This window comes from Chrysoperla carnea, chromosome 5 (genome assembly GCF_905475395.1).
Source record: "Chrysoperla carnea chromosome 5, inChrCarn1.1, whole genome shotgun sequence".
Classification (NCBI taxonomy): Eukaryota; Metazoa; Arthropoda; class Insecta; order Neuroptera; family Chrysopidae; genus Chrysoperla; species Chrysoperla carnea.
This window is the reverse complement of record NC_058341.1, coordinates 49,671,653-49,687,603: the sequence shown is the minus strand read 5'-3', so window position 1 is coordinate 49,687,603 and position 15,951 is coordinate 49,671,653. Positions and strand designations below refer to the sequence as shown.

The 15,951-nt window shown below is 27.7% G+C and overlaps 1 protein-coding gene across 1 annotated transcript in view; it reads left to right on the top strand.

The window, feature by feature from the left end:
• Positions 1 to 9,689: 9,689 nt before the first annotated feature.
• Positions 9,690 to 15,951, top strand: part of LOC123299775 (estradiol 17-beta-dehydrogenase 11-like) — a 30,394-nt gene continuing 24,132 nt past the window's right edge. Inside the window, exons 1-2 of the mRNA XM_044882118.1 lie at positions 9,690 to 9,747; positions 11,274 to 11,644. Coding sequence (XP_044738053.1) covers positions 11,383 to 11,644 — 262 coding nt within the window. The 5' untranslated portion in view covers positions 9,690 to 9,747; positions 11,274 to 11,382. The remainder of the gene's footprint in view (positions 9,748 to 11,273; positions 11,645 to 15,951) is intronic.

The window sequence follows — 15,951 nt, the reverse complement described above, 5'->3', positions numbered from 1 at the left end:
TATTATCCAACTTGTATTATACTCAATTTTATGGAAGCTGCGATTCCACATGCTTCATACTCTTACTAAATATTAAGGATGTGTTATTTAAATAAATAAATGACTTCAAAACGGTAGATGGATGATATGTTTCCATAGAGATCTCCAAAACTAGTCTGTGGAAATAAAAGAAAAACTATCTTAATTAAATTTAAAGCCTTAATAAATTATTGAAAACAAAACAATCCGTTGTGCTCGACTAATTAAGGATGTATAAACAAGGTAGCGGGGACTAAAATTTAAAAAAATTTATATTTTCAATTTTGATGGTGAGTTATTTTATAACTTGACAATAATATAAGATGAAAAGTAACAATAAAATTATTCAATATCGGGAGTAATTTTCAAAATATCGAAAATTGAAAATTTTGTTTAATTATTTAGCTTTCGATATTTCGAAAACCAGGGCAGATATCGAAAAATTTTATTCTTATTTTCGTCTTAATTCATGAAGTTATAACAAAATTCATTATCAAAGTTGAAAACAAGGTACAAATAATTTCAACCACAAGTTTTGCCTTTGCACTCGTGCTACCTTAAAATTGTATAATTTTCCACTATCTAATAATAATTTTTACATATTTAAAATATAATAACTAATAATAATTTTTCAATTGCCTATAGGAAGGCTAAAGTGTTATAGAAGATGCGCCCCTGTTTTGAATTTTTTAAATTGATTCTTGCCATGTAAAATAAAAGGTGAAATTTGAAAGGCGCTAGTGATGAAATTATATAGAATTAAAAAAAGTTATTTGATTGATACCTTCAATAGCTATCGACATATTATAATTAATTATTTATTTTTACACGGAAGAACTAGTTTTATAGAATTCAGGTCAACTTTGTTATAATAAATTCACACTGTTTCTATACCAATCTTATTTTAATTTGTAAAGCTTTTTTTATTCATGTAAAAAACTATGCAGAATAGTTAAAAATAGTAATGCAAAAGTAACGAGGAATTGGGTACTCGTATGTATCTCGTTACTTTCGATACATATTACCTAATAAAATTGATATGATATTATGTCAGTAGGGAATATTCATGTATTTTTTTTATATTTTTAATTCATTGCTTACACTGTTATAACAAAGTAAAAATATAAATACTGTTTAAAAATGCTGTAATTAAGTTTAAAAAAATATTTAAAATACATTATAATTTTGAGATATTTATACGCAGTTCTTTTGGCGCTCTCTGTTGATGACGCATAAGTACGCGATCTGTCAATTGGTGACAATTCAATGTATAATTTACGCTATAAAAAAATGAATTTACAACACAGAATTTACACTCGTTATTAATAAGTGTTCTAATAAAAAGCCGGTAGAATAATATAACTCAATGTAATACCATATAAAATGTAAGTAATTAATACCATACAGTATGTCAACAAATTTGACAAGAAAGTACTATGATGTCACGTCCGTATAAAAATTTGAAATTCCGTTTTTGAAATTTTTAAATGCCCTCACTGACTTTGTACTTTTATTAATTAATTTTAAGTAATTAAAAGGATATTAATTACTAAAATAATGGTTTAGTTGAAATGTCCAGTGATTAAAGTTACGGAAGAAAAATATTTGAACCAAATTTAAATTTCATGAATATTCCCTGTTATAGTTCAACTATAACTCGGTACTAGATAGTGTACCCGTTACGATAGTGTACCCGTTACTTAGTATTCGGTACATACGCATACGGCTTGTTGTTTCAACTTGAATGCAGAGTACTAGTTGGATACGCCATCAGTAGCTCCATACAACCTACAAAATGGTTATCCATGCAATGAATTTTGACCGCATAAAAAACTTATCACAATTTAATCAGCAGACAAACATGCTATTTACTTATCTTGATGGTTACACTAACTTATTCTGGCAGCACATGGCAAAACAGGTGGCTTTGGGAGATATTCAGCGTTTTATACAACGAATACTTTAATAGTCTTATGAACTTCTTACATTAGTGATTGTAAACCTACAGTATTGTAAAAAGTTTTGGTTAATTGCACGGTACAGACATATAAACCAAATACATGCTTTGTAGTCAAATATTGTGTTATTTTTAGCTTTACAATACCACGCAACTAAAAAAATATATAATATATTGTGTGCAGGTGAGTCTTATAAATTTGATAATATAGATATCGCTCTTCAATCATCAATACTCTAACTCATCAATACAATATAATATATTGTGTGCAGGTGAGTCTTATAAATTTGATAATATAGATATCGCTCTTCAATCATCCATACTCTAACTATAGTCGTCTCTGTTCATCATATGATGGATCTTCGATGAATTCATAATTAAATTAAAATTTTGTTCTTATATCATCGACAACCTTATATTATTATAGTATTATTATAAACTACAAGATTGTCTAAATATTTTAGATAGTTTTTTATCACACTCTCGAGATTTTTTGAGAAATATCCAATTGAAAAAGGTAACCTATATGATTCATCATTTTCTCAGTCAATTTTGAACGATAAAATAATAATAAAAAGCCCGATGACCTGGGAATTATTTGTGATTTTTGGAACCTTAATCAAAAAATGTATTTATAAAGTTTTATTGAAATCCCTAGTATTATTCAATCCCTGCATATCTCCTTAAAAACAGTTGAATGAAGTAGAAATTGTTTATGAATGGATTAGAATATTTGGGAGAAATAGATTGTAAGCCCATAATACAATTGCCGCCATTTGGAGGAACGTATGTTAAGTATAATATTTAATTAAAAATAAACCCGCGACATAAGTTTGTGGTATCGGAGATCTTAAACGGATAAATCGGTTTTGACCTTCTTTTGCTTGAAAGGTACCTTGATCGAGGCTGTTCTTAGCAATGTTTGCAAAAAAATCTGCCCATTCGTTAGAACATCGTCATAAAACAAATTGAATTTTGGGATCCTTGATGATTTTGCCCCCATAGGGTAAATGAAAATGTTTGGCTCGATAAAAAATTGCCTTAACTTTACATGAAATACATTACATTAAGCTGAAATTTACATTACATTAAGCATGAATTACTACTAATTTTATAAGTAATAAAAAAATCTCCCACAAAAAAATACCCACAATCTATAATTACTTCAAGAAATTTTATGACAGTTTTATGGTACTCAAAAGTTATTCAATTATTAAAATTATATAACAAGGGAAAACAAACAATTGACTGAGTTAATTGTTGAAATACCATGCAAAGACAGTGTTGATTACAATGTCACATTACACACACATGTACATACATGTCACACATATATAACTGATATACCCATATAATACATACTATACAATTTTGCGCATAATTTACTCTCACAAGTAAACAGCGATGTTTACGAAAAAAAATATTTCAAACAGTTGTTTATTTTTTTATAAGGAATATATTTTACATTTAAACTTTTGTTCTATCTCTAACAGTTTACAAGATGGGTACTACGGACCCAATTGATCTATGTTGCTCATTTTCGAACTCGACGTCACTTTTTACGTCTTAAGCACGCTATAAAAATTTCAGCTTAATATCTCTTTTCGTTTTTGAGTAATCGGATGACAGACGGACAGACAGACGACAGACAGACAGACAACCGGAAATGGACTAATTAGGCGATATTATTAACACCTATACCAAAATTTTGTTCGTAGGGTCAATATTTTTAAACGTTACAAACTTGGGACTAAACTTTGTATACCTTGATATATTTCATATACATGGTATAATAAAAACCTTGAGATCATAACAATAATATGATATCTTGACAAATATAAAATTGCTATAATCTAATACCACAGACCGAAAAATAATATTTTAATTAAAAATAATAATAATTTTTCGCTTTTGGATTTCATGTAGAGTCTTATAAATGCATATAAATATTTTTTCCCACTTGCGTGTACAAAAAGTTGACCTCTCAAAAGCGGGCCTAGCCCACGTTTTGATATCGATATATCAAACCACGAAATTAAACTGTACAAATGAACTTTGAACATTCGAACGAAAATTTGTTAACTAAAAATAAAACTTATCTTTTTAGCCAGCCAGCCGTTTCGACCGATTTGAACACGTTTTTTAAAATTAAAAAAATTTAAATATAACGTTTTTTCCTGAATTTAAATGGGTTAAACAAATACCTGCAATTAATATTTTACTGATTCAAGCCAATGATCTTTCTAGTAAAGGTCACATAAACCACCGCAATTGCTATAAAAACAAAGCGGTACGATGATGATTTTAATTTAAAATTCGTTAAAACACAAACTTCAAGGTGAAATTTGAAAGTGAATTTTATTTGAAAATAATGATCATTTTTAAATAAATATTTATTAACTTTAATAAGATTATTGAAATTAAAGTTTGTTTTTTAATACAAATTCTATTTCCATAATATATTAAATTTTAATTAAAATAAAAAGATAATTAATCTTAATTAATAAGTACCTACTGTTGTTATTGGTGTTAATGATCTGAGCTTTTGCAGACAAATTATGCAACAAAAAAAAAATACGTAGCACAGGAGCTGTGTTAGCTAAGCGAATTTTCTCAAAGATTTAAAAATTTTTGTAAAAATCGAATAATGCATTTTTATACCATGCATATATGAAATATACATAGTATATGAAGTTTAGTCCCAAGTTTGTAACGCTTAAAAATAATGATGCTAGGAAAAAAATTTTGTCATAGGTGTTCATAAAATCACCTAATTAGTCCATTTCCGGTTTACCGTCCGTCCGTCCGTCCGTCTGTGGACACTATGCATGGTATTTCAACAATAAACTCAGTCAATTGTTTGTTTTCACTTGTTAATTTTTCACAAGAGTACTTTTTTGCTTAAAATTGATCAAAAAATACAAAAAAAATTTTATTTTGATAAAATTCATAATTTTTTACTTTGATCATCCCCCACCCCTTGTTTATCGGTCGATTTTTCTCAATAAAGAACTTGACCTTTCAACCCTTCTTGATATCAAATTTTAAACAAATCGGACTTAAATTGCAGTCGCTAGAGAGTTTACAGACACATAAACGTATAGACATATATATATATTTATCTATTAGGTAGGATCGATAGACATTTTCCAAAATTACACCATCAGTACAAAAGCAATAGCTCCATTTCCTTCGGCAATTCGCTAATATTGCAATATGTGGTATTGTCTTGCGGTTTTTGCGTTTAAAATATGTTGGTTTTAATTAAATTTTATGTTTACTAATTATAATGATACAGCATTAGACAGACAAAACATATCCTTGTAACAGTAATAGGAAAATTTGTTTTGCTCCTTTGTAAGCCTGTAAGTTTTGCTCTCTTGTGCTAGGGAACTTTTTGTTCCTTAGATGTTTTTCGATAACTTAAAAAAAAAAAAAAATGTTGTAAATAACGTTTCATTCGGTTTTATAGTTTTTGCACAATTTCATTTTGTACTAAATGTCTGAAAAAAAGTTGTACTTTGAGCTCAAGGTGAGTTTTTATCCGATCACAATCTGCTTGACGGGAATCAAAAGAGTGAAATATCAGATTAAACTAGCAATTTTGTTTCCTAAACCCATATTCAATATTAACAACAATTAAAGCGGTTTAACAAAATAAAACAAAAACGGCGTAAATTCCTTAGTTGCAAAATTAAATTTCCAAAACGAATTTTCAACTTAACGAGATGATTTTTTTTATTAAATAAACCTCTCTTACATGATTTGGAACCGATTTATTTTCCATTTCGGGATTATGACCTTGAATTTGCTATTAAAAAAAAACAAAGAAATAGCAAATTTTTCGTTAAACATCAAACCGAAAAGAACACGTACCTACAATCCGTAGCTCCGTAGCTAGTGAGTCGCTTTCGAGATATCCCCTAAAATCCTTTACGGAAACTTTTAGTTTTGAGACAATTAGAATGTTAATTTCACGCTATAAGATTTAATTATGTACTTTTTCATAATGAAAAGTACAATTTGCATAATAAACAAAATTAAATCTTAATATTATTTCTCTACCCTGCTTTTTCCTAAGTGGTACATTTTTGAGATTATGCGTCTATTTTTCGTCATTAGCAATAGGATATTCTCGTTAGTCAAAAAAAATTATGAAATTTGAAAAAAGCTAAAATTTATGTAAAAATATACTTTAATATTCTGATTTCGAGTCAAAAAAGCACATTTTTCTTAAAATAAAATATTAAAATTAAAAATCGTAATTTTTAAACTTTATATCACGTGACCTAAAACGCGGGAAAGCTCTGCTGTGATGTCATATCGGTATGAGCCATAGACCATCAGTTAGTTCAGTGTAGACAGCTGAGTGTAATATATCCATAGATAATACGTATTTATATTTATTATAATCAGATGTCTATGAATATCTGTCCAACTTATTTGTGTTATTTCGTATAATGATACCGATATTACGTTATCAAATTGGATGTCCGCGTTTTTGACAGTTTAAAAGGTTATTTAAGTTTTTGGCAAGAAAGCGTGTGTATTTTTCCGAAATAAATCTTTGGTGGCTTTTTATTAGCAAAATCAACATTTTGAAGTACTTTTTGATAAATAGCAGAGAACACTATTAGCTGTAAAATGAAGGGTAAATCATGGAATTTGATAAAGAAATAAGGAAAATACCCCGTGGTCAGGAAAAGGCAGCCTAGAGAAAAAATCGATAAGATTTTTTTTCCAATCGACCCCTTTTTCTCCACCTTAAAAATTAAGTCATCTCATTATGTTTCAACGAAACCACTAAAAATGCAATACATGTTAATGTCTCAACTTTTGATCCTTAACTACAGTGTAATATGTTATTTTTAAAAGCATTACTCAATATTTTTAATTCTTAGAATACAAAATGTTCGATTTTATATTTTTTAATTAGGTACAAGATTACTAATAAAAATGTAAACAAGTAATAATATTATGTTACTATAATTATCTTATAAAACGGCTTAAAATTATTTATTTGAACAAGACATTTTATCATGTTTATTTACAAAAATTGTTTAACAATAATTAATCACTGATTATTACAATGCATAGACAAAATCTTATTGAACTTCAAAATTTACAAAAAAAAAATAAAAATATATCCGACGATAATTATCTACTTAATTTTAGGCTATTTTCTCAAACTCTAACTTAATCAAATAAATCTTCTAAATCACCTTCTGTATAAAGGCCAAGATTAAGCCATAAAAAGTATATTGAAATAATGTAACTGGACTTGAAAATGAAAAATTTTAAATTTTAATTTAAGATTCCTCTACCGTTTGAGAGTATAATAATTAAATCTTAAAAGTTAAGAATAAAAATATAAATTTAAAATTTGTTAGATATTTTGCTGATGGACTTTTTTAGCTTAAAATTTGTTGAATTATTTTAATAACAATTGTATATGAAACTTATTGTAATTTAAAAATTCTAATAATGAGTCTAAGTTAGATTTAAACTGAAATTTTGGAAACCTTTAACAACTTGTTTAAGTTTTTTATAAAAGTCCGAGCCGTCTTCTTCTTAATCTTAAAAGTTAAAAATAAAAACATATTTAAATTTAAAATTTGTTAGATATTTTGCTGAAGGACTTTTTTAGCTTAAAATTCATATAATTCTGATAAAAATTTTGGAAAAATGAAACACTTATAGCATTGTCACTTTTATACCATGTATGTATGAAATATATCAAGGTATATTAAATTTTAGTTCCAAGTTTTGTAAAAATATTGATGATACGAACAAAATTTTGGTATAAGTGCTCATAAAATCAATTTCTGGTTTTCCATCTTAATGTCTGTCTGCCTGTCCGTCTGCTGTAAACTCGCTTTTTGATAACTCAAAAGAGAAAACAGATATCAAGCTAAAATTTTGATAACATGCTTAGATAACATGCTTTGAGTTCGAGTTCGAAAATAAGCAACATAGGTCAATTGGGTCTTGGGTCCGCAGAATCCATCTTGTAAACATTTAGAGATAGAAGAAAAGTTTATATTTAAAAAATGTTCCTTATAAACAAATAAAAATCTTTTGTTTTAAATATTTTTTGGTAAACATCAATGTTTACCCGTGAGGACACAAATATGGTTAGCAACATTATATAGTATGTTATGTATGTATTTGTTTGTTATAGCAAACAATATACTATATCCACTGCGGAAGTGCGAAGAAAGACACTTTTATTAATTTATTTGTAACCGTGGCTATCTTTCTCTACTTACAAGACGTAAAAGAACGAACGATTGCATAATCAACACTGTCTATACATAGTATTTCAACAATTAACTCAGTCCAATTGTTTGTTTTCACAATTGTCTTTTGTATATTTGCACGATGACGATGAAATTGATATCATTGAAACAGGAAAAATTAAATAAAAAGTATGTAATGACTCTGTCTTCTCTTCATGTGAATATTCAGCAAGGTATAATTCGAACTTTTTAACTATGCAATTCAAAAATGTGATAAAATTTTTGTTAAATACTTTTTTTTAAATACTTCACCGCTTTTAATTACTATGCATCCTTTTCTGAGGGACATCATTCAACATAATTAAATATTTATAAACAAAATAAAAGATAAAAATTTCTCTACCTATATTGAATATTATGTCGTCATCAACTTAAGGTATACTGCGAAAAACAGCGAACGCTTATGTAAGCTGCATTTTGTATTCGAAAATTCGTTAGTATCGACTACAGAAATGTTATTAAATACACAATCGGTGATGTAAAGTTACACAATAAATTCAAAACAACAGAATTATAAAATGGAAATTAAATTTTTATTAAACGAATAATAAAAATAATATAGAAATAATTTTATAAAATTATAAAAACAAATATAATAAATAGAAAGATTTGACCTTTTAAACTTTTTAACTAAAAGAGAATAAATATAAAAGGTTGGGTAGATAATATTAAAGATTAGAATACAATATGCATTATTATATTCTCTGAAAATAGTACACGGTAAGAAATTTTTTATGGATATCACTATGTAATTTTCGGTGTGAACGCCTTACTGATTTGACCATTCAGGGAATTATAATAACATTATAGTACTAGTTATGGCGGTCGAGTCAATACACTATGGTCATCAGACCCATACTGGTTGGCGATACCCACAATACTTCTGGTGGAGTATCTGCCTCTATACCATACCAGCATTGTAGTAAACACCATACATTTCTTACCGTGATTTTTTACCCTTTTTTACAAGATTTTTATTGACTCGGTTACTTATCTGATTTTCGTTTCAAATTTTGTATATGAAAATTAGGGTACATCTCGATGAGCTAGAGCCAAGTGTAAATCAGATGAATATACAAAAAATAGTATTGTAGACGAGCCAATTAAATTGCTTTTTTCTTCCCATCGCTGAAGCCAAAATAAAAATTCATCAAATTAAATACGGTCTCTCTACATTCACATTTTTATAATATTAAGAATCGAATATCTATTTCCGTTACACTCTGTAAAAATTATCCTTCCACATTATCAGCTTGGATTTTTTTTTAAACTTCTTATCATAAAAATATACTTCAAATAAACTATTGAAAATAAAATATTTTGATAACATAACTTTTTATCGAAAATTTTCTTAAAATAAAATATTATAAATTTCTCTTAAATAACAAAACATATTTTAATTGTTTTGTATCAGTTGATCTAATTTGTAGTGCTGGTGAAGTTATTAGTTTTTTTCGAGTTTTTATTCTTAAAGTGAGTTTGAAAAATAAATTAAACTTTTCTGAACGAAAATTATTGATTGATTATTTTTTTTTTTTGTAAATAATAATTATTGCAAATCTAGTTTTGCAATATACTGTGAAATAGTACATATTTATTAAAATAGTTTATTTTAATTATTACTTATATAATTATTTGTAATTGTAAAAATTTATCAGAAAAATTTTCCAATAATAGATTTCTAAAAATAAATATTTTCAGTTAAATCCAATTTTAAGAATTTGCTAGTGAATTTTTATATTTCTTAATATTATTTTTTATTTCTTAAAAAACTGATGACTTTTCAAAACATATTCTGTTCTTTAAAATTAAGTTTAAAAAATGTTAGTCAAAAATTATCTGATTATATTAAAATTTAGGACACGTTTGGAAAGTTTTTAATTGAGTCTTTAGCTTGTGTCGACAAAAAAATTGTTGTCAACAAAAATGAGTTTGTATCACTGAAATCTAGTATTAAAATTCTTTCGAGTAGAATTTCTAAAATTCAGTCGAGTAGAATTTGAGATATAATGTCACTGACCTCGAAAAAATGTAGTTTCGAGAAAAACGCGTTTTAAGTTTGAGAGACAATTCCGGTAAAGTAACTCGGAAAGTAATATTACTCACTTTGGATGAACCGGCGATCCCAAATCCTTACATTGGATCTTATTCAACTTCATATGCAATGTCTCGAAGTTCAGAGCGATCAATTTGAACTTAGTTACCAGAAAATCCACTGTATTTCCGAAAATTATTCGAATTTTGAAAAATCCGTTTAAGGAAATATTTTAAGGATCTAACCTTTAAAAAAAAGCAAATCGATTTTTTCTAATTTCTAGACCAGAATACCGCCTTAAACATTATTCATAGCGCTCCCACAATTTTTATATTTCGTAGCATATACCAAGTTTATCTCCTGATCTTTTATTTGCACGTTATATTATTTTATTTGATACCCCTTTATATTTCGTAGCATATCCCACTTTTATCTCCTGTTCTTTTATTTGCACGTATTTTTTTTTATTTGATAGCCCACTTGAGTTAAATTTAAAAATTTTTGATTATTCAATCCCCCCCCTTTCTCGCTCCACCTTTCCACCCCCCGAAGGTTAAATAGATAAAAACAATCCTTGAAGCTGGTAGTATATCTTGTCAATATTTGAGCTTAATCGATGCACAACTTTTTATGGCTTTGAAGCACATCCCTTTCAATCCTTTACTCTACTATATTATGCGTGTATTAAACATAAAAACCTTTCTCTTGAATCACACTATCTATTAGAAAATACCGCATCAAAATCCGATGCGAAGTTTTAAAGATCTAAGCATACATAAGGATTAGGAACAGACAGACTGAAAAGCGACTTTGGTTTGTACTATGTATTAATTCGAAAAAAGTTTTTTTTTATAACTTGTCGTGTATCTAACGGGAACTTTCTAAACTTCAGAAATCCGAAATTTTAATGATTGATTTTATTTATTTTGCATAATATTTAATCGATCATTTCTTTTTGTTTCAGATAGAAGAAACGACAACGTAACATCAAAAGAATTCTAAATTAATGATATACTAAATAAAAGAATAACAGTGCCTTAATACTTAGTTTTCTTTTTAAATAAACAAACAAAATGACTTCGAAAACAGCACAAACATCACATCAAACAATTGCACAAGTTGTTTTAGAAGTATTAACATATTTATTATATATAATTGTACAATTTGCGATATCAATTGTGAAAACATTGACACCGTATTCATTAAGGACAAAAAAGGATATTGAAGGTGATGTTGCTGTAATAACTGGAGCAGGAAGTGGAATTGGACGATTAACAGCATTACGTTTAGCTCGATTGAAGGCTAAGGTTGTTGTATGGGATGTCAATGAAGAAGGTTTGTTACAATTTTATTATGTGCATTTCTTTTTAATTTCCTATAGGTATAGTGTTCCTGTTCCGTTATGTATCGTACAAATTCATACGTATGACGATTTCTTAACACTTTTGTCATAAGATTTAAACTAGTCTTTTATATTATAACTAGTTGGCCCGCCGAATTCGTACTGCCTAACAATCAATTAATGTTATGTTCGCTGGGCAATATTAACTTAAAATAAAGACCACCGCTGTATAGCCTTCACTTCCCCTGCCCGCACTTGTCTCCCCCTTTTGTTCACAATTTCATGGGTTTTAATTTGCATTCTAAAGGCGTAAACAATTTTTTACAGTTTTAAAAATGGCGTATTTTCATACAAAATATCATTCCACTATTACTTTGTAATATCATTCCCCTATTAATTTTGAGAGAACGCTCAAAATGTGTCCAACAATACTGAGCCTGGTTGTTTTAAAACTTCTATGCATAAAAACATATCTTTTTTTTTACGCAAATCATGCGGCATAGGCCTATTCCGCATAAGTATGATTTTCTTTTCGAACTCAAGTTGTGATTTGCGTGTGGCAAAATAGATTGGCTACATATTGTTTACTTTATTGCTATTAAGTAAATATTTAAAAAACGATTTATGGAATATTATTTAATACATTAAAAGTTATTCAAAAAGTAGAAACGTCAAAAGAAACTTTATTTACATAACAAACACAATATTAACAGTTTAATTTTTAATAAAATTAACTTAAAGTTTTATTGAGTTTAATTATTATTTATATTTATGTGCACTTTCATCTACCAATATCTCAATTACAATATTTCTGAAAAAAAAAAACAATTATGTACTTATTATAAACTGCGGCCACTTATTGGAGAATATGCAAATCTGCATATTAAACACTTTTTCATTTTTCAGAAAAATAATACAAAACTGTATATAACCTCTTTGTACAAAACAAATAGCAAACAAAAAATCTCTATACATCATATGATTATGACATATGACTATGACAGGAACACAGGGGAACTCACAGGCAGTCTTCTGTCTCATTCATCATATCGCATTCACTTACAAGCTGGCATATCCCTCGCGTGTCTATGTATATAAACTCTTTGGATTTAAAACCATTCATAAAAGATGTTTATATTACGTTGAAAAAATTTGAAATTAAACATTAAATTTATAGTTAAATGAACGATTAAAAGACGGTTTCGATAGCTTAGATGACATTTTTTGGATTTTAACTAACTTTTAAGATAAAAAAAGGAAAATTTTTTTTTCTTGAAAATGTCTATTAATATTATGTTTGTTTAAAAACTTCCACGTGTGTTATCAACCTCTGGCAAGGTGTTCTGTATTTTAGATTTCAAGGCGTGTAAGAATAAAATGTCGACCTAATCAAAAGATGATTAAAAAGATCATAGTTTAAATCTTCTTAAAAGTTAATTAAAATTCTCTAAACAGGTCAATAAATTGAAAACAATCATTAATTGTTCTATTCATCAGTCATCGTCTTATTGTGATTACAAAAAAGATCTATGAATCTATTTACAATGTAAACATTGTATTTATTATTAAATAAATATAATACATAAAAGAATTTATGTTATATGTGATTTTTTTTTATAATGAAAGTGTAAGTGAGAGTGTAATGACTTCACTTTACAATTCAACGACTTTATAAATGTTATTATTTTATGGTTATTGGTACATACTACACAGGTACAGGTCGGTCAGTCAGTCAGTTGGTGGTATACTTACTTATTGATTTTAGTTTAATAACTGTGTAAGTAATGTTGGTTAATTAATTATTATCTTATATACCGGGTGCCTAGGAAATCATTTTACATACACTAATTTTAAAATTAAAACTTTTAAAAGTTAAAATTATTGTTATTTTTGGAGTCGGTGTCAGCTAAGTTAATATAGCAAACTGTTCTGTCAGAGTTGTTTCCTTGGCTGACACCGACTCCAAAAATAACAATAATTTTAACTGTATTATATTATCGTTATTTTTTTACTTTTTAGTGCATATTGATTTGTTTTGGAAAAGTTTTTTCTTTGAAGTCAGTTTTCTTTTTGGTAAAAGTTTTTTTTTATTTTGTGATTTTTAGTGAATCTGAAGTACACTAATTTGTCACTAAAAAAGAATCATCAAAATCGGTTGGCGAGTCATTCGTCCTCTTGCTTTGCATACTTAATGCAAATTTAAGACAGTTATGGTTTTCTCATGGATGCCGTTGTCAGAACTAAAACAAAATAAAAATGGACCACACGGGAAGCACCAGCTTTCAAATAGAAAAAGAATTATCAAAATCGGTTCACCCAGTCAAAAGTTCTGAAGTAACAAACATAAAAAAAAAATACAGTCGAATTGAGAACCTCCTTTTTTTTATTTGAAGTCGGTTAAAAGCTATGTTGCATTTCAAAACAACAATATTTGAAATTTGTTTGACAGTATATTATTTTCATACAAACAACTCATACGTTTGTGTCAACTTTACCACTCAACCCCGTACGGTAGTAGTATCATATTCGTGGCTCCATGCGTCATATTTGATCTGGCGATGAGGTTGAGACATTGTCATGACGGTTTAAAATTTTATATTAAACACGATGTATAAATAGCACATATATATGATTTTTATATAATATCTAAAATACACACACTTGTAATAATATATTTCGCATCCATCTACTATAATCATATACCTACCTACACAATAATTTTTAGTACAGTGAAATTCTTATAAGATTAAATGAACAACCGATCATAGCACGAAGAGTACGTTTTTGTATATCTATTACATCAAAAGCTAAATGTTTTTCAGAAAATCCTCACAGAACTCTTTAAAAAGCAAGAAATATTAATAAATATTGAAAAGACCTAAAAATAACTTTAAACGGCTAAATATTCTTCCGATTAAACTAACCTTTAAATTGAAAAATTGCAAGACTAGATTGGGAGACAATTTTCGCGCTTATGAATCTAAATCAAAGGTTAAGCGCTGAATTCTTTACCGGGAGCCATAAATACTCCTCATAATGAAACACATATTAAGCCTGGTGGAAGACAAACGTTGCATTTATTGCACGGTACATACATAAAAACCAAAGACATGCTTTGTAGTCAAATAATGTGTTATTTTTAGCTTTGAAATTCCACGAAACTACAAAAATATAAAATATATTGTGTGCAAGTGCCGCTTATAAATTTAATAATATAGATATCGCTCTTCAATCATCAATACTCTAACTATAGTCGTCTCTGTTTATCAAATGACGGATCTTCGATAAACTCATACTTAAATTAAAATTTTGTTTTTATATCATCGACAACCTTATATTTTTATAGTGTTATTATAAACTACAAGATTGTCTATAAATATTTTAGATAGTTTTTTATCACACTCTCGAGACTTTTGATTTAGAAATATCCAATTGAAAAGGATATCTATATGATCCATCATTTTTTCAGTCAATTTTGAACGATAAATAATAGTAATGTTAGGAATTTTTTTTTGATTTTTGAAACTTTGTTAATCAAAAAATGCATTTATAAAGTTTTATTGAAATCCTTAGTATTATTCAAACTTTGCATATCCTCTTAAGTGAAATAAATGAAGCCACGCATCGGAATAACCTAAAGTTTATTAAGGCTGTAGAGCTTTTGGAGCAAAAGCGGTACAATCAAACTGATATGATCGCAGTACAAAAGATTTTTTAAGAAGTACTCATCATTTAAATAGAATCTTATCTACCTATGAAATCACTGAAGATCGTTACAAGAATTTTTTCATAACAAAACATATAATAACAATCGTACTATAATCAATGATATACACACAGATAACTTGATTAGGTATGCTGTATTCTTGCTGCATATAATACTGGTTATTGTTAATGTTGTTGTTATTGTTGCATACAATACAGCTAACGTTTATAGCTACATATTTAATTAGGTGAAGGTTACATGATTGTTTCACTGTATTATTGTATGTTACTCCATAGTTGATTTGTTTTGTATATCTGAATGATTTTATTAAAATGAATATACAATACATTCACACATTATCACAGGTATTTCTTGTTCTTCTTATAATAAATATAAATGTGCAACATACAAGTTGTGAGACCAGAAATTATTCTTATTTATTTATGGAAGTTATTTATGTCTATGTTTTAATATTTCTGTGATTTATTGTTTAGATAATATATAAAAATATATTGGTATTTATTCCGAAAAAACAGTCGAGACTCCGAACCCGAACCAAGGCTAATTAGGTAGACAAGACATAGATAGTGTCTC